The sequence below is a fragment of the Aptenodytes patagonicus genome, chromosome 6 (assembly GCF_965638725.1).
Source record: "Aptenodytes patagonicus chromosome 6, bAptPat1.pri.cur, whole genome shotgun sequence".
Classification (NCBI taxonomy): Eukaryota; Metazoa; Chordata; class Aves; order Sphenisciformes; family Spheniscidae; genus Aptenodytes; species Aptenodytes patagonicus.
Window position 1 is genome coordinate 7046064 of NC_134954.1, and position 24843 is coordinate 7070906.

The 24843-nt window shown below is 38.0% G+C and overlaps 1 protein-coding gene across 1 annotated transcript in view; it reads right to left on the reverse strand.

The window, feature by feature from the left end:
* SLC9A9 (solute carrier family 9 member A9) overlaps window positions 1-24843 on the reverse strand; it is a 218327-nt gene that overhangs the window by 107298 nt on the left and 86186 nt on the right. Inside the window, exons 7-9 of the mRNA XM_076341008.1 lie at window positions 24672-24810; window positions 23709-23814; window positions 13124-13212 (exon numbers count right to left, since the gene is read on the reverse strand). Coding sequence (XP_076197123.1) covers window positions 13124-13212; window positions 23709-23814; window positions 24672-24810 — 334 coding nt within the window. The remainder of the gene's footprint in view (window positions 1-13123; window positions 13213-23708; window positions 23815-24671; window positions 24811-24843) is intronic.

The window sequence follows — 24843 nt, forward strand, 5'->3', positions numbered from 1 at the left end:
TGCACTGACAGTTAAGAGCTATATGGAACAATGGTTAAAAAAATTAGCAAAAGAAAGAAACAATTTGTGGCTTTGCCAAAGCCAATTTCAGCTAACAAAGGAGACTTAGGTGCTTTAAAACATGACTGTTCTCCTTCTGGTCAAAGAAAAAGAGTAATGTTAACAATGTAATCTAGTTGTCTTTAAAATTGCAATGAACTAATACATCTTTTGTGTTTCTGCATTTATGTTAGAATTAGAGGAACTGCTGCTGATTTTTCAAAAGTAAACCACAAAATCAATCTCATCTTTCTCTTTTCACCCCTCTCAAGTGTTTTTTTTTTCCTGTGACTTACCGTCACAATCCTAACCTCAAGCGACCAATTCAATTTCTAAGGAGGACAAATGCAATTTATTCCATTTCAATTTGCTAAGAGGAAATATTCTCTAATAGTAATTCTTGAAGTGAGTTCATAAAAACCGTTTCCTTCCTTGCCAAGTTTTGGGCGTTGGAAAGAAATTCACTTAGTCTTTGATATATTAGGAACTAGTAACCAATATGAGGGCCTTTAACCTACCAGGAAGGAAAAAAAAAAAGGGTTCTTATGAAGTCTGTGGTGTCTTTTCTTCATGCTTTCCAGCAAGAATCAAGACTGCAAAAAATTATCTGATGCTCACGACTGTAAGATTTCCATTTCACTGCAAATCCAACATACTACAGGACAAATACTTGCTCTCTTTGCACCTGTTCTATAGAAACGGTAGTGCAGCTTCTATCTACCCATATTGATGCTTCCCTTTACAGTCTGTAAAACTACTTCTGTGGAAAAATGCCGTAGAACTGTAAATCAGGAAAGACTCTATTTTACCTTAATCCAGAAAACAGTAGCAATATTTGCATGTGTTTTTCTGATGACATGCTGTTTTGTTTTTATTCAGTGCCTAATCTAAGATAAAAGAGTGTTTACTAAATAACTTCTCTACTTTCCATGCCACAGTTATTTGTTCAGGGTTTTCCATATACGTGCTGTTTTGTTATAAGTCTGTTTATAGAGGCTGGAGAGGAATAGACACAAGACCCTACCTCTTTCTAACCTAGGGAGAGCATCTTCCTTCTGAGAACTGTTCTTGCTCTAACTGGTGTTGAATAGCATGAGATCCTGATGATATTAAGCTCCATTTATTATTTTTAAAGACTTATTACTGATGAGTCAACTTTTAACTACATTACCTTGGCAGAATGCTACCCTATAGTTACATTCGGCAGTATTATTTGCAATTACTCTCCAGATTCTAGTACCAGTTTCTGAAGCAGGATACTGGATTAATAGGTCTGGTGATCTGCTCTTATATGTTTAGGGTGGGAATCTGGGGAATTCTTTTGTTTCATTTCTACAGTCATCTTTAAACAGCTTCCCTGCCTCTCGACCTAAGCTACTATTCAAGAATTGATGATTCATTTGGACAAAAAGACCGAGAAATGTAAATAGCAACTATGTTTTTGTGTGTCACATTTTTTTCTTAAGTATTAGACTTTTCTCAGCTAACAGTCCTCTACACTTAAAGAGATAATCTAGAGCACAGACTGTATGGAGGTGAGATAAATGAGACATAGAATGTGAGAGGGATTTGCCTGAACATGAAATGTGAAAGGTCCAGTTTCTTAAATACAGAAAATGTCAGATACTTGCTGGTGGCGTACTTTTTGAAAACAGTACAAAGGACCGTCTTGCGGATAAAGCAGAAGAAAGCTGTCAGCAAATACCAGTTGGCTTCGAAGCGGCTGCAATGTTGGTACTTCCACTGTGAGTAAATAATTGCCTGTGGTGAAGGGCTGTCTAACACCCTGCACTTGTATCTCTGAAATACATCCAGAAATTGCAGGTGAAGGGTAATTGGAGAAAATGAACTTAGAGGAAACTATCAGTGCTGTTTATATGTGCCTTTTACATAGCACAGTGTGTATGTGTGCGCATGTGTGTATGTGTCTGCATACACTAATAGTATGCGTAAAGGCCAATGGAGATGAATATGTAGTATTAAGCACAAACAGGGCAAAGATTAATACTGTCAAAAATACAGAAGCTACAGCAGTTGGATGTTGTTAGGGTGCAAAGACTGGAAAGTGAAATCTTGCCCTCAAAGTAAGCGTGCACAAACCCAAAGTGAGCCCATGGCTATTTGAATTTAAGTGATAGTTTCATAATTAATTTCAGCGGGGCAGGTTTGCGTCTGGCTATAATGTGACTCTGGCTGAAACCAACAGAATAGAAGCTGTTGGAGAAAGTATTGTAAAGGTTTCCAGTGCTTTCAGGTCTACTAAATTACTAGTGGTCTCCTTGGTGATGTTTTACTAATCCCACAAACGATATCAGCCAAAAAAAAAAAAAAAAGAAAAAAGGAAAAAAAAAAAAAGATGCACAGTAAACCAAGCAAAAATTAAAAATCTTAAACTAAGGTACACCTTCAACTGTACTTAAATCTGAGAGCTCAGGACACTTTATTTTACATAAAATTAAGTATCTGTAGTGAAAAGATACAACTAGTCATTCTTTAATGCACCTTAAAAATAACTCTCGGTAAGAATCTGTAGGAAAGCAGAAGGTGGGTGGACTAGGGAAGTATCATCTGGCACCTCATACAGAGAAATGTTTTTTCAAGAAGAGTATTAGTCACTACATGAGCGTGTGCTTCTGAGGATGCTGAATGTCTGTTTGGAATTCTCAGACACTCGGAACTCTTCTCAAGTTCACTGGAGGCAAAGGGTGGTCAACACCCCCCTAAATTAGTGTGACAGAAGCAGAATTAAAAGTCAAAAGCTTGAAATAGATGCTCAAACTTGCATGCAATTTTCATTATTTTAGGTGAATGAAAGTAGATAGGTACCAAAACATGTGGAAAGACAGGGCACTTATTTGAATTCTAGTCATGATTTAGACATTTACTCTGAAAGATTTTGACAAAGGGCTTTTTAGCCCTTAATTATTTCCACAGACGGCACCATGAGAAAGAGACGAGCTATAGTCAGCTGTTTAGTATTTCTTGCACTGTGCTACCGTTTTGTACAAATGCCTCTTTTGAAGGTAGAAAATCCATTAATCGTGTAATGGAAACACAGCTGTGCAGTCAGTAAAAAGATGGGATGCTGGCAAGTGCTTTAGACTACTGTAGTGCTTTATTTACACGTATTTATTTTCTTCTTGCAGCTTATTGTGCGAGAATTTTAGCGTTAGCTGCATACTTCTGAAAAGTTTTGGCCAAGGCTTTTGTGCATTTTTTTTAGCTGATACGGAATTTTGCAGATGACATCCCTAGAAAGAGAACTGTGAGGGATCAGCAGTCATGCAAGAATCGTATAAGTTAAAAAGGAGAGATATATAGAACGTATTTCAGATTGCAAGAATGGATCTTTGTCAATAGCGGTTTGGTAATGTCAGAAATCACAGTACAGCTCAGATTCCTTAAGGCCTCCCATTGTCCCAGGAGTCTCTGGGCAGGGCAAAAGCATTGCCATTTGCAGGGGGAGCAGAGGCCTCAAAACGTCAGTAAAGCTGCAAGCTCCCAAACCGCGCAGACGTCTTCCGGTGAGGTCAGTGCGCATTTGTGACAAAACGCTTGATGCTCCATAAAGATCGTCACGTAACCTATCTAACCACGCAAGAAATAGCCGTCTTCATTTCTTGACCAAACACATGTCCCCACAGCAAGAGCAATTATGAACACATTGACACATACTCATGCAAGTGTAAGGCAACACAGGGTTATAACAAAGGAACCTATTAATAATACCCTCAACATTAAAAACTATGTAAACCTACCTGCTTAATAATTTTACTGCACTCCAATTTAGCAGTTTAATGTACTGTGCATAGAAATACAAAACAGATGATGTTCTCTAGAGGTTCATTCCATAATTGGAGAATTTATTGATAAATCCTGTACTAAAATCACCTAACACAACAATGTGAAGTGTCAGCGTTTCAGACAAAGAAAAAGTTAGAGAAAATTATTACCATTAGGACATAACTATATTTTAAGAAAGAATCTGAGTGGTTTTACTTATCATTGTATTTGCACCTCTTCATTTATGGCATAAGCCAAATCTCACTGAAGTCAAAGGGCTTTGGTTTATGACATAAAACTCTATTAAATTAGTTGTATGAAAAATGAAGAAGGGCTTAAATGAAGAATCCTACCTTTATTTTTTATCTCTGTCACAAATTCTCACATAAGAGAGTTGTGACTGACTACATGTTTAAGGGAATGTTGTAATTGTCAACTTTTACAAAACGCAAAATTGAATGAGATTAATTAATTAATTTAAACTGAAGGTAACCATATATGCTCTAAGTTTGTGACGTTAAACTGCACTCTGCTCTGTTTCAGCGCTACATGTTGATGACGCAAGAATATGTTTGTAGCTCAGGATTAGATTGATTTTGGTTTGCTTTTTCTCCCTCTGCATTCCACAGTTGCAGCGATGAGGAGGGTGGCAGTAATTAGGAAGGGACTTGATCTGACAGCCTACATACTTAGAGGAAATTGTCTTCACAAAACTAGATGTGCTTTAGAGAGGTGGGGTACAAGGCTGGATATTTGCATGGACGCAGACTTAAAAACTAGGGATAAGTGCTAGCTACCCACAGAAAGGAGAAACATTTCAGAGGTCGCTCTTCAAACCTCTTGTGAGAAGATTGAGAGAGACACAATAACATGGTCTGCACAGTTATATAAACCAGCTTTTTGATTCTGCAGTAGCTTACATAGCCCCATACAGTTTGACTCCACCGCACAGATGAAGCCATATGAAAGTCTCATTTGTGATTCAGGGCACCTTTCAAAGAAACTACAGCATGTGTCTCAGTTTGGAATTTCATTACATATTTCTCCATATGCCAATGAGATTTTGGCCTATAGGCTTTAATTCCAATTGGTATACGTTAGCTAACTGCTGGCATCTGCTACTGTGCTGTAAAGAGTAAACTATAACCTTAACAATCAAAGAACTTTATTAATATTTAAAGAAAATGTTTAATGTTTAAACAGATTATAAAAACTTTAATGAAGCCATTTGGAAACTAGTTTGCATATGGCATTATGCTCCTTAGCCTACCAGCATAAAAAATGACATCATTTTCCAACGAGATGGGCTTCTCTGTAGAAATACTGCTTTCACTACAGTTCTGGGTCTCTTCAGAGTATGAATTACATTTGAGCATGTGCATTTTCCAGTTCCTGTGCTTAAGCGAGATGAAGGAAAGTTGTTTTCCTTTGTTTTTCAAAAGCAGATCTCTTTTTCATAGGTCCAAAATACTATTTTTATTTGGTGTGTGTGTGTGTGTAAGATACTAGAATATGGTATTCTTTACAAAATCCCCTTGACAAAGGGACACATGCTTGATGGGAACTAATGAGGCCAGAGTAAATCTGCACATTCTCAGTTAAGGAATCACTAAAGCAGGTATGCAAAAACAGAGGAAAAATGGAGATTAAAGAATGAAGTCTAGAACTGAATATTCTAATGAGATTTCTGTATGTGGACACCCAATATTTCAGGTAAACTAATTATCTATAAACAATTTGGATTATGGATAGAATAGCAGCTAATTTATGGTATAAATCATAAATTATGCAGCTAATTACTGATATACTATAGTTATAAAGTCTACTGTTATCAGTTTACTTGTAGCAATGTTTCCTAGCTGTTTACCATCCATCATGTAGCTCACAGCTAAAAGAGAGGAAACAATTACAGCATTTCCACATAAATTTAATCTGCACGTAAAGAGAATGCAGACTAACATTCTTTTAGCACGGTTAAGTGATCAGGAACATCAATCAGCCAGATAATGAGGGATTTTGTTAAGATCCAGATTGAGAGACGCAGTAGTATAATTCCTTTTGCAGAAATCAAGATTTTCTTGTGTTGTTATGATTCCTCTTGTTAAACCCATACAGTAAGCAGCTTGAGCTTTCTTTATAGCATTATACTATTCTACAGGGTTCCATAAGATCTTATGGTACATCTGGTCAAACAATGCATCTGGCACATTTCCAGTCTCCAGCTTTTTCTGCTAAACGCAGAAAATAGCTGTGTAGAGAACTGGAATTCATTGTGCACTTCCTGTCAATTGCAGTCCATTTTAAAGGTAATAATTATTACAAGCACTATGCCTGTGGTGCATATTCAATTAGAGATAAGAAGGCAATTTATAAACGAGGGCAGCCTGTTTGTAACAGACCCAGCGGCGCTGTGGAGATGCACTGAGGTAGCAAGCTATGATGGTCCAGCTCGGGAATACACGGCTGAGCCGGCATGCCTGCGATGCAGCTGGAGCTCATTAGTGCCTCAGGAGGGGAACATGGGAGTTATAGGGGAAGGTGCAGGACAAGAATGAGGGGTTGCTTCTCTTCAGGGTACTTATGCTAGAGCTGTAATGATAGCTCGTATCTAGAGACATGTGAGCCTTTGGGCTTCTAGAAGGCTCTAAAACGGTGACTTCTGTTGATTTCAAGGTAAGTTAGATGTCTCAAAGTTAGCAGAAATTTCTACCTACAACTTCAGGTATCTACTCTTAACAGCCATATGCTAAATGCAGCATAAGCCATTCTTCTTCTTCTTTTAACTCTGTGCTTACAACCTTTTTATGTCTGTATCATTTTTTTCTCTCAGAAAGAAGAAGAACAGGGGCATTTCTATGTTCTCTCCGATCGTTTTGAACAGCTGCAAAATGAAGGTTTTGCTATAGGCCTTGTCTCAAAAAAAACCCCCCAAACAAAAAGGTGGGGGGGAATATCTGGGTAAAATATAAGAAAACAAGAACAAGGTTTTTCCCTAATGCAACTCATTTCCAGAGGGTTTACTTTAAGCAAAACTGGCTAAAACAAGGGCAAAACTATACTAATACTGTTTCAATACAAATAAATCTTCCCAAATGCTATTTTATTTTCTTGTTCTTGTTATCAGTAGTAGCCCCTTCCTCAGACCTTTCCACTGACCACTGTAAGTTGGTCACTTGACTCTTTCCTGAGCAGCACTGCCTGAAGCCCCAGTCTGTCGCTTTTGAGTCTGAACTCACAGGGGTTCAAGGAGGTTGGAAATTAGGGGGTTTTTGTTCAGCTGCAGAAAGGGAACCATGAGACAGAAGGAGACAGTGCCCATCAGAGCTAACATTTATGCTCAGTCTCCACTTAAACAGAAGAAAGTACTTCATGCGTGCAACCTGTTTAATTCTAACTAGGAATTTCCACTTTATTGGATCCTTTAGGCAAGGACCTCTTGTATACTTTTTGAAGAGTGCCAGACCTGAGTGCCATGTATTAGTTAAAAAGAATTTCCAGTTTACCCTCAGACAGAGTATTAGCCATCAAATATGTTATCTTATATCAGACAGCCAATGGTGCTATATACCTTAGAAGATAATGAAAAAACATTCTAGTGTGAAATTTTCCTGCAGGCGCTGTGATCGTGGTTTGCTGGAAGAACAGATTCTTCCTGCACAGCACATATGCAAAGACTGATTAGAATCTGGTACTGGTGGTAATCTTGTTTGAAAGATAACTTACTTTTCTCCCAGTCTTTCTCTCTGACAATCATTTATGTGGAAACACCTGACCTCTTGCAGTGCCTTAAAGGTCATTTTTTCCTAAGTAGAGTTCCTGAACAAATCACAACAGCAGCTGCCAATTAGGCTGCCCATTTCAAAAGGATGAGAATTATGGTTTGTGGTGGTTGCTGCTTTGCTAATTATCGAGGACATTTTGCTGTAAGTAGGGTTTTCCTCAGTCTAGAAATACTCTTGAATTTTTTAAAAGTCAAGAGACTGAATTGTAAGAGCCATTATATCCTGACATTTGTGTGGCCTTTTCTTCCTAGAAGTGTAAACTAATTATCTATAAACAATCCAATGTCTGATAACAGAAAATAGTAGGCATTAACCAGAGATAAATTAATATAGGCTGTGTGCTTTAGCAGTAAGCACAGCTCTAAATGTTTGGTCTGTTAAACACTCAAACAAATAGCAGGACCAAAGCCACAAGGCACACATATGTCCTGTGTGACTGTGGAGGGTTTAAGATAGGGGCACTAAACCCACTTCTGTTTGTGCTGTTGCTCTCTGTGATTTTAGAGGGCTGCTTCTCCCAAATACAATATGGGTGCTAGGTATCTGGAGTGGGACCCCTCGCAAACAGCAGATTGACGCGGTTTTGGCAGTACTAGTACATAGCCATCTCTACTCAGCTGCTCCCCTTCTCTCACAGAAAGATAAAAACAGTAGCTGCAGTTCCTGGCACGTGCTTTTAACAACAAACACAGGAGAAAGCACTCTGCTACTGGAGCAGAATTTGCAGTGCATTATTTCTTTTCTTACAAAAAGATAGCTGACGGAAGAATCCTGTAAGATAGTCATTGTATCATGTATCTAGAGAAAGGAGATCCGTTGTTTCAATTCTGAGTGTAGGTCTGCTTCTAACTTGTTTATAAGATAGATAGGCCAGCAGAAAAGCGGTAGAATGACCAGATCACAGTGATGGTGCTTCATTTGGATATAGTGAGCCAAAAACTGACTTCAGCCACCTCTTTGCCTTTAGTCCTACAGTGCTCTTTTTACTACACGTTGATGACTGTTCAGGAACCACTCCTTTGATAAATTGATTTTTTTTTTTTCTTCTCCCATTTCAGTAGATTCGGACATCTCCATTCCCATACTTTACTTTTTAAGTTACGCTCTCCTGTTCCGCTTTGCTTCAGAAGCAGAGCCTATAATTATGGATGGAACAGCATCAAGTCTAAAGTCCATATTGAGGCTATTTGATGACATATCAGGGTCAAGAGTATAATAATCTGACTTACAGCTTTTGAGGAATTAAAAAAGTATATGTTTCATGACTGTTTTGTCAGCCTGTTTCAATTAATAGGATTAATTAGCATTAAATTAATAAGCTTATAAACACAACCCTTTTACACCAAACTCTACGATCCAGCAATCAGCTGATTGATCCCTAGCCTGTTTCCTTCTTGGAGAATGTATATCATAAATGAGCCAAGTAAGTTTTGAAAACTTAATGTATTTTCAAGGGATTTCCAGGAGATATTAGCTGCTCCTCTGCAAAGTGATGACTTTTAATAATCAGAGATTATCATGTCTGCTTTATAGTGTGGAGATTAAAATTTGAAGCAATCAGTACAGTGAGCAAAGCCCGAAGACCAGTCTCAACTTTCAGTCCTTCAGCACGAGTTAATTTGGTCAAGCAGTCTGAGTAAGACTACATGCTTTGGTAAAGTTACTCAGAAGTTATGCAGCACTGAGTTCTCTTGTTTTACCTTTACCCTCTTCTCAAGCTTGTGTAAAACCTTGGAGGTGAAGGGCTGCTGAAATCTTAATGTGGCATCTTGTGCATACTGCACGCTCGGTGCAGCTGAACAATCAGGCCAGAAGCTTTTGTCTGTAAGGCAGGTGTTCCCTAATGGGTTTGCTATCAGGATCAGCAAAAAATGTAACTGTTTAACTAGTAATGTGGTTAGAAAGGCTATTAGACCTAATTTGAGAACGCAACCTTCCCAAGCTTGTTAGACACAACTATTTCAGAGGTGACTATGTAGACAAGGGCTGGATCGGTGGAATGAACGGAGACAGGCAGGGCAGTATGTGACATATCCCCTTGCTGGCTGGACATGCTTTCCTGTGCCTTCTAGTAATTCCCTGGCTCTACTTCCATAGGGGATGCGTTTCAGAATTCCCTTTCCAGAATTTATAACTTGCTGACACTGTATTTTGCCCGAAAGCAGAATTCTCCATACCCTTGCACGCTTAACCAAAGAGAGGTATTGCCCTGTTCCCTGGTCTCTTCGTTGTGGCTGTTCCCTGGAGTTAAAGGAACATAAGCAGAGAATGATACAACTCATAAGTGTGATGGATAACATTTATAGCCATTAGAGAAAGTGAGAAGCTTCTCTTAATACTCCACCACTAGGAAACTGTGCTGGTCTTAGCTTGGCATTTGAGTGAAACTGATAGAGGGCAGAGAGAAAAAAATAGTGAGGAATGTCTTCTCTTCCTGTAGAAAACCCAGTATTGGCCATGCATCCCTTTCTAGAGCTGACCTGTAGGGATTTACAGTCTGTCCGCTTTCAACAAACCAGTAATTTCTATTTATCTAGCAACACGCTGCCCAGCCACTGACTGACCTGTAGCTAAGCAAATCAACCCAACCCAACTGTACATCTGAAGAACCTAATGTAAAATCTGAACTATAATGTCCCAAGATTTAGGAGCAACTGTTGTTTGCCTGCAGCATAACGTGAGGTTATACTAGCAGCTGGAAATAATTCTAGAGAAAGCTGCACAGAATCAAATAGCTTTTGATCAGGTCCTAGCAGTTTCATCTTCTCCTTCACTAAAGATGTATTGGATAAATTAAACTTTAAGTGTATGAAACTCAGGAGCACTCTGTTTGACCTAACTTTGTTGCCATGGATGGCAGTGTCAATTTTAACATTAAAATCACTATGACCATCGTCAGGTCAGTGATGTGAAAACTTAAAAATACTGCCATGAAACATCATTCATGTTAAAAACAAACAATAAAAACACAGAGAGAAAATGTTTATAAATACTTAGTGAGAATTGGGATAATTGGATTGAATGAAAACTCTTGAAAGCCTGCATTTTCACTAAATCTTTGTTATCTTACTTTTCTTATGACAATGTTAAAATAATCCATTGTTTGTGACAAGCTTTGTGTTACTTTATACTTTTAGATTGTGTAGGTTTGAGATGCTTGAAATCTAATATTTCTCTTTCATGGAATGTTAAACGGTGATTGACTGGATAATAAAGGATACATGGGGACTAATAATTACATGGCATCTTTTAACAGGCATTCTTAATAGAGGTTCTTAAATTCTCATTTAAGAACTGTAGATAAGTTCTCTTTTTATATCAATATCTGAAGAAAATCATACCGGTCTTTTTCTTCTTATGTATTCTTTTAGAGCAAATGATGAGGTATTATGAGAAATGCAGAACTCGGCATCATGGCCAGAAACACCATCTCTATCATTGTGTACTGAATTTTACCATCAAGCTATGAAATTTTAACAGCTAGTAAAAAATGTAAAGAAAATAATGCAAAGCAGTAGAGAAAAAGCATTTATTTAAAAACAGCTAACAATTTCACAATCTGATTTACAGTTTTAAATCTAATTTCCATGTTTTGTGTTAGCTTTAGCTTCAGCCTTAACTCACTGTTTTGTCGGTGTGCATTATAGTTCACCAGTCCTTATTGAAAGATCTGTCATATTGTAACAAAAGAGAGAGACTGCCTTGGAATAATTCTATAAATGAACTGAAAAGCCCTTGATTTTGGCCAGTAATGAGTAATACAAATGACTGAGATGGGGAGTGAAGCCATCTGTCTGCGCAACAATATTCATTTAAAATGCACTGAAGTCATATATGATTATGAGAATGCCAAGTGTGTGGCTTAGTAAATTTGCTTGAAGAGAATTCTTGGGGGGAGAAAAAGAAAGAGGCAGTGAAACAGCTGCATATGAAAGGGTAATCTTTGGATTAGAAAACAAATTAGAAGAATTCAAAGCAATTTAACCACAATTTTTGAACCATATCGTAAGGGAGGCTTATGGGGGAAGAGAAAAACTGAATAGAAGGGCGGCATAAAACTCATAGCTCCACAGAGAGTTTATTTTCACTATTTTGTTTAGCACTCTTGAATGGGAGGGAATGAAAGAGTAAGCGTGAACAAAACCAGTACGCATTTAAACTAAATGTTAGTTAATTCTGTAGTTGAAAAGGCTCATATGTAATTAAAAATACCATGGCCTTTCTTTTTCTCTTCCTCTCTCTGAGGCTATGCATCACTAAATTATGCAGATGAATCCCTGAAAAAGCCTCGTATTCAAATTGTAACTGTTACATGCAAGGGTAGTAATGGCATGTGCAATTTAGTATTTCTGCAAAATAGAAACAATTCTATAGTAGATATAAATGTTATTCCCTTATGGTACAGTTATCAGAGAAAGGTCCTCTTCTCTGCTGGAATACTTTTTGAAAGCATCAGCCTCTGCTGGTATGAAGAAATGCAGTTGAGAAGACTTATCCTGTTCAGTAGCTAACACTTTATTCTGGAAGTACTGACCAGAAACTTGTTTGTGATTTAAAATCTGAGTCAGTCTGACAGTTGAACTGATACTGTGCCTGGTATTTTTTTCTATCAAACTGTTTTTGATAGAAAATTGGATTTTTGATTAAATTGAGATGTGCAAGAAGTGATGAAATTTTTTGCGTAAAATTTCCAATGCTTGAAACAGAGGAATTGCTGAAAAAGGTACCAGATTGCATCATGAAAATTACAGTCTTGGATCATGTTTCCATTTTGTTCTAGGAGATAGATTTTCTACAACCTGGGGTTCTTGGGACAGACGAGTCAACATTAAAAGGGAAGAAAACTGCATTTAAATGACTTCTTACAGGATCTAGGTAGTGGTGAGGTAGTCTAAAATTACTCCTTGTGCTGAAAAGTATTTTGAACACTGCAATGCCATGTATCTAGTACTGAGAACAGCCCCAAGTTTTAAAAAATAACTACAATTGCACTAGTCACCTGTTCAAACAAAAAACAGACGACCAAATTTCTCGTCTCTAAACTCTAAATAGCACAATGGAAAAAAATCACTATCTTTCTAATTATATCAGATTTTTAATGCGGCAGAAATGAAACGATGTCATTGCTCAAGTCTCTGGGCCAGACTGCAGTTTATACAGTCCCTTTGCAAAAATCCACATGGATCCAATCTCCCAGACCACTTCTCTCTTATTTACCAGAGCTCTTTGATTTCCTTAACTTCATAGTAATTTTTATGGAAGCTAGCGTAAACTGTTACCTCCTTACCCTTCATCTCCCCGACTGACATTTCAGGTCTTTTGGGAAGAACACATTCTTATATTTTTTGCTTATCCAGAGAATTGTTACTGTTTTCCTGGTAAAATCTCCAGTCTTTCCCCTAATGACGATATAAGCCTCTTCCTTTGCATCAATGAAATCCCACCCAGCTATATTCCAGTACCTCTGTCTATTCCTTACACCAGTTGAAGACACAAAGTCAGTTATTTCCATGCCCTACCTGTTTAGTTCTCATTTTGGAATCTGGTGACAGATTGTTGTAGGTATAGTGGGCCTGTGTGACTCCGCAGAAAAGGACTGCAACAATACCTGAAATTCAAAGAAAAAACAGAGTTAGGTGCTTCTATTTTCTTACTTAGGTTTGTCAAAGGGCTGCATAAAAAAAGCTAATTCGGCTGTTAACAGCATTTTATAACAAAAGAACTTTAAGATATGTTTTATAAGAGCATGTTTCAAACAAACTAGAATTTTTTTTCTTTGCTAAAAATGATGAAGGTCTCGAACCTTCTACTTGGTCCATCATGCTTTCATAGCGTTCCCACTGTTGTGATTCGGCCCAAAACTGTAGAAAATTTGTTTGAATTAATACATGGTAACATCTGACCATAATCTGACTGACAGTTAGGCAAGACTAACACAATTGTAATATGAAGGACTTCAGACTATTTGAAAATTTTGCAGAGACTGAATAGGAAAGGAAAAAATAATTTTATTACGTTTAAATGGTTTGAGAGCGCTTGGTACTGAATGACTGCAACAGGGGAAAGTTATTTCAATCCGTGCCTGATTGTTAGCCTTATCATAAGCAGTGTGTAACAATGTGCAAGGTTGACAACAACATATTGCTTAAAAATGATGCTCTGGCAGGTGCAAGCTGCGTTGCCCAGAATGACTAGGTCAATGACTGTAGCCATGTGGCAGTAATTATAATTCCCAACCTGTGGAAGGTCTTGAGGAGCAGGGCAGCAGGTTTGCCAGGAATAATAATAAATTTCTATTATAATGATATTTCTTATTTTTGAATATTTCCACCCTGGCCCTGGTCCTAACTCACTAGAATCATTGAGTAACGTCACTGTAATGCAGTATTATAATTAAAGTAGTTGATAAGATTGTAACTGCAATTTCCTTTCAGCTCTAGACACAGATGAGGCAGAAGGAACCTAGACAGGGAGAAAATAGAAAACCAAAAATAAGTGTCCACCAGTAACCATATGTAAATGCCCATGGAGGAAGAAAGCTCTGCGCTTTTCTTAAACTTGGGGCATGTCAACATAGATAATTAGTTATGCAACAGCTCAGGGCTTGCTCATGTCCATTCCGATCATCATTCCCCCGAAAACCTCCGCACACATTTCCTGAAGCATGTGGAGCATGCACGTTCTGCTCCGTTTCTAGATGCACACCACATGAGCAACAACCGGTTTTTTGCACAAAGCCAGCCTGCAGCGTGATCACGGCATGCCTGTGATCTCCGGGGCTTACATACAGGCGGTGTTCCACCATCCACCCCACAGTGCTTTAGTTCTCGTGCCTTTCAGCCCTTCTACCCGCTGCCTTCCGTCTAAGAGCTACGGCGTGCCCTAATTAGCATTTTAGTTCTGCTTCCTCATGGGCTGCTCTGCAAATTGTTAGGTAATTTTTAGCTCATAGGTGCTGACGTACTGAAATAGCGCTGATGAATCCAAGGAAAAACACCGAGGCAACAAAGCAAGCAAAAAGATACCAGTCCAGGTTTAGGCAATATCTGTCCTTGGAATGCGACTGTGCAGCAGCTTTCTAGGCATTTATTGGGTTAAACTAGCATGAAATGAAACATGTAAACCAGTTCTACTGGAAGCAAAATAACCCTAGTCTGTGCCTTCAGTCCAGGACTTGAAACTGGATAAGGTTTCCTCCAGCTTCTCCGGGATGGTGACTCCTGAATTTACAATGGCCGGCAAGAAAAGGCTCCGTAAAGGGGCAGAATCTACAGTGCTGCAGGCTTTAGCACAGCAAACCCAATATAAAACAGTCTGCTACTTCAAAAGGATTAACAGAAGCAGGCCAGGCTTCACACAGTTACAGGAAAAAATGGATGGTAACGTACAAGTGTCAGGTGAAAGTGCTGGTGCCTCAATAGGTTCTTATCCAGACCTCTAAATGTTTGAATTTTAGCAGCAAGAGGGCCCTGGAGGTAGGTGAAATATCCTCCTCCTCTAAAGCAAGGTCTAGATAAGGAAACACGGAACAGTAAAAATTTAGACAATGCTGAAACGATTTCATTTGGAGGAGTTTGTGTGTGTGTGTGTGTGTGTGGGAACAGCACGGTGCAACATACCAGTTAAAGTAATTATTACCTTACCATGCCTTTCTCAAGTTTCTGACTCTCTTTGGATTGCTACCCATGAAAATATTGTCCAACAAAATCCAACTTTCTTTACTTGCAAGCCTCTCTTGTTTCTGGGAAGAACTGAGGCCTGGCATTAATATGCCTTTGATGGAAGAAAAAACTATGGAGTAAAAAATTCTGAGATGAATTTGGCACAAGGGATAACTGCCATCAGAAAGAAAATGAGAAAGCAAATCTTTTTTTCCTACAAACAACTGTGGTCGTTTTCTTTGCTTCTGGGTTCTCTTTATATTGTAAATTTACCTGTACTCCTTCTACAGAACACAGTCTCTGCAGCCAAGAAATATTCCACTGAGCTTTAGCTGCTGTGTTTTTGGTTTTTAATATTTATTTTGTTAGGTCTGTTTTGGTATTTTTTTTTTCTAACTACACTAAGACTTTTATTTGCAGTAAATAATGTAGGTACTAGTGCGATTGTCACTGCCTAAATACGTTCCAGGAAGTTCATGTTTTTGTGAGGTCTAATTGTTCTCTTAAATGAGTCTAAGTCTTTTTTTCTCAGTAACTGTATTTGATTGTGCAGAACTGATCTGGGGAGTTTAAAAATTCTCAAGGCATTAATAATGTGCAATGGGATGCTCAAACAATGAAATTTCAGTTAAAAAATATAGCCAATCAGTAATGTTGCTAAGTATCTCTAGCTCCAGGCTCAGTAACAGAAGTGGAGATAAGAGTTTCTGATTCACTTTCTTCCACGTGAATCATCATCATGCCAAGTCTTGCATTTTTAAAATTGACTATTAAATTCAGCTATGATTATAAAACGTTTTTTTGACTGCTAAGAAACTGTTAATTATGGGTAGTGAGAGAACTGAGAGAGTGACATGAGGAATAAAATGGCCTAAATCTGATTTTACAATAGGAATAAATGATCTGAACCATGCAATTATGCAAGTGTGGAAACCAGATACTCTGTTTCCAGGGAAGACTGGGGGAATGCAGTGGAATATTTCACTTGCTACAATTGAAGGCTTAATATGTACCAGCCATGCCTCTCGCAATGAATGCTTAATTAAAAAGCTTGGAGAAAATTGTTTGTAATGCATTTCCATAAAAATGATTACTTAAGAGTAATGACCAATTATGTTAATGCAACTACAAAGGAAAGAGAAGTACCTAAAGAGGCAAACACAGAACTTTTTAGTTAGAAGGAAAAAGCAATCCGGATTTCTTTGTAACACTATTAAAGCTGGATTTTGGAGTTAGCTGGGTAGCAAAATACTGTATGAACTGTGTATGGCACATAAATAAGGTTGTTAAATTTTTGCAGGCTTTCTTTCACAGAGAAGACCAAATATGATAATACTGGAATTGTAAACAGAAAGTATTTATTAGATGCAGGGAGGCAGATAAAGTGAGATGGTCCTTTTACCAGTCCTTAGTGTGCCCAGTGCTTTATTTTCACGGTATTGGAGACTCAGCTCGCTTTTTCAGTGCCGTTAATGTTGTTTCATTTTTAAGTGGCAAATTTAGCAATTACTGAGATACTTAGTACTACAATTGCTGAACAAAATGCTGACCTAAAATAAACAGGGAATGTTTTGAGTTGAAATGGGTGATCAGTCATTAAGTGCAATACAGCCGCTTGTGTCTATAAATAAAGTTACTGGAATTTTTTACTTAATATAAAAAAAAATGAGAAACCTCACAGTAAAATGTTGATAGTCACTAGTAAAGTTTCAGCTGCAGCTCAACCTCTTTGAAGAGGTTTTATTAGAAATAAAAGCCTACCATTTTATTTGATTTTTTTTACTCCTTATATAACAGAGAAATAGTGATAGCTTGTTAGCTGCTTATACAATTAGAAAACTTATTGCTGAATACTTGTAGTTGAAATTGTTGCTAGGACAAAAGCTAGTAATACCAAAAGATAATACAGGATAAAGGAGTAACTTGCATCTTTAAAAGTATTTTGCTGATGGTGTGAACGTTAACATGATAGTGTGAGCATTAATTTATAAGTGTTAATCTAAAAATAATTCCTATGTTGTCACTGAAAAACAAAATCTTTTTCCAGATCATTTCACAAATAGGCAAAAGGAAACGTCCCCTTACTTTTCAGTATCTGGTGCTAAGAGAAAAACTGAAAAAAGTCTGTCTTTTTTTTAGTGTGCTTTTAATGCAAACCTGGAAGTGACTGGCCACAATTTAAACTTCAGAATTTGCAAATCTGAGGCAATAAAACTGACGTTATGTCTCCAGATGTCAGGTCTTCTAGTGGTAAAAAAAGGAATTTAGAAAAAGAACCCCAAACCTCTTCCTTCTGGGGTAACCTCTTATCTGCTTAAGGGAGCAGATAAAATATATAACCTCATTTGAAAAGATCTACAGGTGAACTGGCCAGTGTTCATCCCAACTTCACAACAACTGCAAATCCCACAGTACAACAAGCAACAGGAACTGGTCTTTCATCAAAGGCACTGAAATGTGGGGGAAAAGAGAACAACGAGGACTGGGTAATAGAGAAATTATATAAATCAGATAACATTTACTTTGGAGTCATATTTATGCCAGAACATCTCCACAGCGCCTACTGGGCACATCCCAGTGCAGACTGAGTGGCAGGAAATGAAGCACTGTCTTCTGCATCGAATTGTTGCAGTAATAAGGCTATAAACCCAGTAGTAACAATATCCCTATTCAGCCTGTTTTCACTGAGGGTATGAAGTGTGACTAATCATTTTTTTTGATACTGAAGCTTCAAGGCTTCTTTCATCAGACCTGCACCAATGCAGAACCAAAGCTGGTGCTTTGTTCATGAAGCTTTCAACTCTGGAGTTGTCTGAGGTTGATTTTGTGTTGAAGTGACAGAAAGCAACAAAAGACAGAGCTGAGGGAATTTTTTAGGCCTTCATCTGAGGAATGATCATTGGTATTGCACCTGGCTGCTTCAAGTGAGACCTGAGCTGCAGTGTTGTACTTTTGTAACCCCAAATGAATTGCTGCATTCAATTTAGATTGGAACTCCTACAGTGAGACACACCAGGTTTTATTCTAGACACACTAAGAGTGCTTACCCCCTCTATCCTGAACCTGTTCACTAGCGATAAGACTCCACTATCCTCATTTTATGCAACGGATCATAGATCTCAGCCTAATGCCCGCTAAGCACCATGCTCATGATTGCAGCGCGTGTTTCACATTCAAGGATAACCTGCGCAATAGCGTCCATGGTCAAGTCCACCCCTCGATCACGAGCCCATCTGCATGTTGCATCTCTTCCTTAGTGACCTGAGGTGTCATGGGCCCACCGAGCTATAAAGAAATATGTACTTTTAAATAGAATATGTACTTTTCTCTAAAAACAAACACCTTTCTCTTTTTCCCTTACTGTCTTAAAAGGCTATACCTACAACAGGACCTAAGTTAGCCAGACCCAAGCACTGACTCAAGTGTGCTCATAGTCTGATCAAGTGATGCTGTTGAAAGGGCAAATGGGATAACTGGAACTGCACAGAGTATTGGATCTAGCTTATATGTCAGCAAAGTATGTCTAGAGCATCCTCTAAAGCACAGGGCCCGCCTGGCATTCCCCGTCTTAGAATACCACATAGATCATCCAGAGCCATCTCTGAAGTCCTACAGGCAAGTAATGGATTAGTAATTTGTGGCAAACTTGCCCAGCTGTCATCTGTCTCTGCACAGCAGTGCAAATGCCATCTTCTCATCAGTGAAGAGCCTGCTTTCCTAATTAGACCCAAATGTCATCCTTTCCTCCTAGGCAGAACTACAGCTTAAGAGAGTTGAGGTCTCTTTCCTTTTGACCTAGAAGCCAAGCTATTCCTCCTCCCTTATTACTGGGAGGAGTCTACCTACTTCTCTCTGTGACACAACATGGCACATTACTTATGAATAAAGGAAAGAAAACCACAAAATTGAGAATTTAAAGCCCAGAATAACTTCCTTTTATGGAACGATAAAAGGTGAACTAAAGCCAATGAGGTACCAACCTGCATTGTGCTCACAGTGCTCAGAACGGCAGACAGAAATGTTTTGATAGATTCCTTCCGAGAGTGATACAAGAAGAACTGGTCACAACACTTAAGAAAACCAATGAGGTAGATGATGGATCCAAGACAAATTACAGCGAACAGATAGGAAGAGCGAACAGCCGCGAGAATAACTGCACTTTGTCAGCAGTACTAAAGGAAATGGAAGTTGGTGACGTTTGTTCTTGCTATGTCCTAAATACAAAGGTAGCACAAAACTGCCCCAGTGAGAGACCAGATCTTTCGACTTGTCCTGGGTACATCAGTCATAATAAGCTGCTTATTTATTTTTGGAGGAAAAGCTTTCTCACTAAGGAGACTGTGCTCTCCTGTGAGCCCCTGAATAAGGCGGCAGGTGTCCGACGTATCACAGAACGTTCAGACAAGACTTGCTGAGGGTGAGGAAGCAGCAGTAATTGATTATTGCAAGCTATTTCCTTTATAATGATCAGAAAACAATCATTTTGGGCTGGGCTTTGAAAAACAGTAAAGGAACAAAGATGATCCCCTCCAACAATTTTTCCTTCAAGATCCATTGTCTTTCTTAGCTTCACAGCACAGGTCTTTGGCATGTAAAATCAGAGGCAGTTGGCCGTAATTTTGATGCTTTTACACTGATAAATTCCATATGACTTTGAAGTATGCATTAATTGAATACATAATGCAAATAAATTCACATACATACATTTGACTGCATTTTTGCAGGTATGTTAATCTCTCTTTATTTGAATATCTACTTAGTTCAAACAGCTGTAGATAGAGAGGTTCTAACTGAGGTGAACATTAAATGCCCATGTACATCACGGAGTCTTTCACAGACTAATGACTGAGTGATCAGTTAAAAATTAGCAAATTATAAAATTATTATTATAAATTATAAAGCAAGAGAACAAGCAATTAATAAATGCAAGATGTACTTTCCTCATTTATTTTGACAAGTGTTTAATTTAAATTATTTATGATTTTTTTCATAGCCTACCAGTAAATATTCTGTAATGAAGTTTGAAAATGAAAGCAGCTATATTAACACTGACCTTACTATAGTACTCAGTTATTACAACTTTGCTCAGCAGTCAGGAATGATATACTTCGGGGCAAATCAGAAAGTGCACACAAATTAGATTCTACTGTCTAAGAATCAATTTATCATGCCTGTGTCACAGCTTGATGATATAGCTATAAGAGTAATAACCATAACATTAATTTCTAATTTACAGTTATCAGTATAACAATAATTATGTAGTCATCCCAGACTTTTATTTTGATTTGCTGGTTTGATCACATACATTTTTTCAACCAGGGTCAGGCCCATATGTTGTGTTATAGATCATGGGATATCTTGAGGTAGAGAAATAAGATGTTTTATAAAATGTTGACCTGTACTACTCTCCATTCACATTTTATTTAAAAATTCTGCAAGTAAAACAAGTGAGCTCTACCACCTGCTATACCTACACAAAATACACTGTAGCCCGTTATTTATAAATTACGACATACCTTCAGCATTAGACTTCAAAAGGCTCTTAGTGATTGAAAAAATCATGTGGAAAGCCTTATAAGAATAAAATTATTTTGCAATTACATTACTTAATAGCTACAGGGAAATACTGATGTCTAGTGTTAATCCTTTGAAGTTCATTTAGAAAGAATGAACAGAGGAAACACAATATCCAAGGAAAACGAAGACGAATATAGGCATAAATGTACAATGGATCGAGTTAATTTTTGAAGCAAGTCTACTGAAGTCAAAGACTTCAAACTAGGAATTTAGCTCATTGAATGGAGTGGTCCAGCAGCGTCATTGCATGGCTATGATGCTCTCTTAATTCTAATGATTGCTTTTGAGGATAGACGCACTTGACTGTAAAACCAGATGATGTATGCATTAAGTAAGGCAAAGGGCAAAGCAAGTAAGCTGGAAAAGATTGGGAATGATGGAGTATGGATTAAGTGCTGAGTGTGTTCTGAAGGATGACTGGCTTTCCCCTGGGCTCCCCGTGCCTTCTGCCACAGGTGCTTTGTACATAACATACCCCTGTGGGAGACTGCACACAATAACTGCATTTTACACAGATTTCCTTAGCCATGGGTATGAGAAATCAGAGCCACCTCTGAAATCTATACCTCCAACAGAACCTAAGTCAGCTGAAATTTCTTCATCAATACAGTAATTCTCCTGCTGAACTGGAAGTTTAAAGTCATATTATGAAAGGAGGGGAGTTGGAGCTATTTCAGATGAGACTGAGAGAAGATGAAAGCAACATCAAAACTGGTTAAACCAGACAACTAAAAATATCCACGCTAAAGTGTAATGTTAGCACACTACTAATAAAGTCAATGCATTTACAAAACACAGCTTTGAACTTCTGAAGCTACAAGAAAGGCTCCGTGAGTTTTTTCCATCCTAACAGCTTCTGACAAAAGCCTTTCACAGAAACTAAATGCCAAAGATTCAACTGATAAAACTTTCAGGATTAAACTTTGCCTCCTCACAACAGTGTGATTAAACAGTTTCCACCTGAAACTCGGAACACGCCCATGAGAGAAAGGCTAGCGACAGACCTAAAAGGGCTTGGTATGTTTTCCTTGGAATTTGTGTGTTGGCAGAGCAATTCTATTTTATATGCCTACATAAATTCCTTTATTTATAAGAAATAGCTAAATTTCCCAACAATTTTCTATTTTTTCTCTTAAATTGGAACTTTACTTTGGTTCCACTCTCTTTCTCTGGCTCTCCCTCTGTCCATTTAAAATTCCTTACCATGGCTACCGTAAAAACCATCTGTGGTGTTTTTGATAATTAGAGTCTTTTATTTAAGATATTTCATATATTGCAAAAGGAAAGAGAAACGAAACACTCTTCAGAGTGACTACCAGGAGAGGCTGTGCTGTCTGTCATCACATTTGCAGTATGCAAAAAAGACGTATGCCAATTTTTTTTTTGTCTGGACGTACAGTCTGTTCCTATCCCCAAGAAATGGAAATTGCCTTTGGTGCAGCACCTGAGGCTTTGAAAGATCTTAGTGTTTCCCTCACAAATCCACTTTTTGAGTATAATGTATAACTTATCAATCATGTATTTGCTGAAACATAGCATCCTTGTTCTCAGCTAGGAATGTATTTTGAAACAGTCTTTCCTTGGAAGTCATTGGATAGGAACTCATTACCTTCAGTAGGAGGCAAGTGATTAACAATCATCCTTCTTTGCTTCCATTGTTATGTAGTAATCATGTCACATTTTTAAGAGCCGTTAAGCATAAAGACACAAAATGGACTTTTATTCCAGCTGGTAACCGATTTTCTCCATGTGAATACCACCCTTTTGTTCAGTTCATGTGCCCCTCTTCTTATTAATTGGCCTGAAGATTTTGGCAGTAAGCAGGACGCAAAACTGTATATTTAATAAGGCAAAGATGTGAGAAGATGCAGATGTTAATACCCATTCTGAAATAGTTTGATTGTGTGGCTAATATTAGAAAAAGTGACGTGCTGGCTCTACAGAGGTCAGTAGAAATATAACTTTTGACTTCAAAAGGCTTTAAACAATTTTGCAAACAAAACAGTGGGCTGCATTAACACTCCATTAAGCAGTTTTCTTCCCCTGACTTTCCCTGACGTTAATTAGAGCACTAGATTTCAGAGGTGACAGCATCAAGAACATTAAAACGATCTGACTCTTACAAACTTTGTTCTTTCAAATCACACTATACAATAGGTTGCTGTCTAGGTAAACGATATCCATTTGCAATTTTTGCCTAAACTTCTGTGGACTCTTTATGTTGTAAAAAGCAGTGCCTGAGCATGTACTTGACTGTGATTCTCAGTGTTAACAAAAAAACAATCAGATCACACGCCTTTCTACCTGTCACTGGGACATGCCTGTACCTCTCCTGTTGCAAAAGGTGTTTATGGAGGCGCGCTGAACAAAGATGAATTTTTTTCTTTTTTTAAATCCAGAGGTGGCTGCAACTCACTGGCAATGCTGAGGATGTCCCTGTCCTCTGTTTAGTCATTGATAGTTGGGAAAAAGGAGGAGGGACCAGGACGTGCAGTGCATGCAGAGGAGCACACAGTCTCTGACAGTCACATGGCACTGTATATTTGCTTCCTCATACTTACCGTCATCTTTGGCCCTGTAGCTGGGCAGAAAATAGTGGGATTAATAGTGGGACTAATAGGGATGGGACAATGTGAGGAGGGTAAGGAAGAAAGACTGAGGACTTTAGCCTGACGTAATAAGTCTTTGTTTGGAAGAACTATTCAGTGTCTCTACAGATTTATTCTTAAAGATGAAACCATCTCCAATATAGCAACTGGCTTTTAAAAGCTTTATATATGATGCCATGCCCAAAATAAACATGCCATTTTCCCACATTAGAGTCATATTATAAAACTGCTTTTATTCAATAAAATGCAACACTTACCTGTAAGACCAGCAGCTTCTGCTGATAAGAAGGCACTCCAGGATAGGAGGAAAAACAGACCTGTCTCCAACATAGGGAACTCGCACAGCTTTGTAAATTTTGTCAAGTGCTAAAAGATTACTAAGGAAAAATAAAAACCCAACTGTTCTGTAAGCTAAAACTGCCCCCAACCTGATGACGGATGAAAGAAAGCAAGCAAGCTCCCCCACCATATTCGTCTATACAAGTTGAATTCAGGAAAAACTGCACGGCTTCTAAATTATCTCAAAGGGGAAAATCCAGCACAGGTTTTAAACAGGTGAATTCTACAAGTCGTCTATTTCAAGGACTTTTGTGGTTTTTGAAATAATGCCTAATTGGTTGCATTTTATATTCTTTCCCCAGAAAAAAGGGAAAAGAAAGTAATTTTGTCCAGTTTTGTAAACAAACTGGCATTTGTTTACATTTGCATCAATGCAAGAAAGATGAAAATCGCTGCTCTTTCTACGATAGTATTTTACATGAAGAACTGTAAAACACAAGAAAAAATGCAGGGCAACAGATATGCCTTTTATTTCTAGTTTAGGTAAACTGACTGACTTGATTTGTAGTCTAGTGTTTGCCTTGTATTTTTGTATAATTGCTGCTAGTCTGTAGTTCATAAATAAGTTGCTGTAGTTCATAAATTTACGTTATAACCTCAAAATACCTCGAAATACTTTCCTAAAAATGTAATTATTTACAAATAGTAAAAATAAAGACCAGAGTCTTGTCTAATGTTAAAAAGAAATTTGCATATTAAGTTCTTTGTGGATTCTGACAAGTGAAATTTCCTGTCAATTTATGATTTGACCGTTTGTTTGCAAAGTCTTGAATCAACAGTGAAAAGGTTCAGGCTCACACTAAAGATGGTCAGTCTCAGATATCATGCAATTTTTCCAACATATATAGATTTTCTCTCTGAAAACAAACCATAAAGGATATTAAAGCTGTGACAACAGCGTAAGAGGATCCCATGGCAAATGATCCAGCAAAGATCCCCAGGAAATTCCCCACTGACTGGAAGAAAGCAGCAGCATCAAACGCATTAGGATTCTCCTTAGGACTGTAAATGGATATAGAGCTGAAAAGAAAACAAAGGGATGGGGGAGAGGGA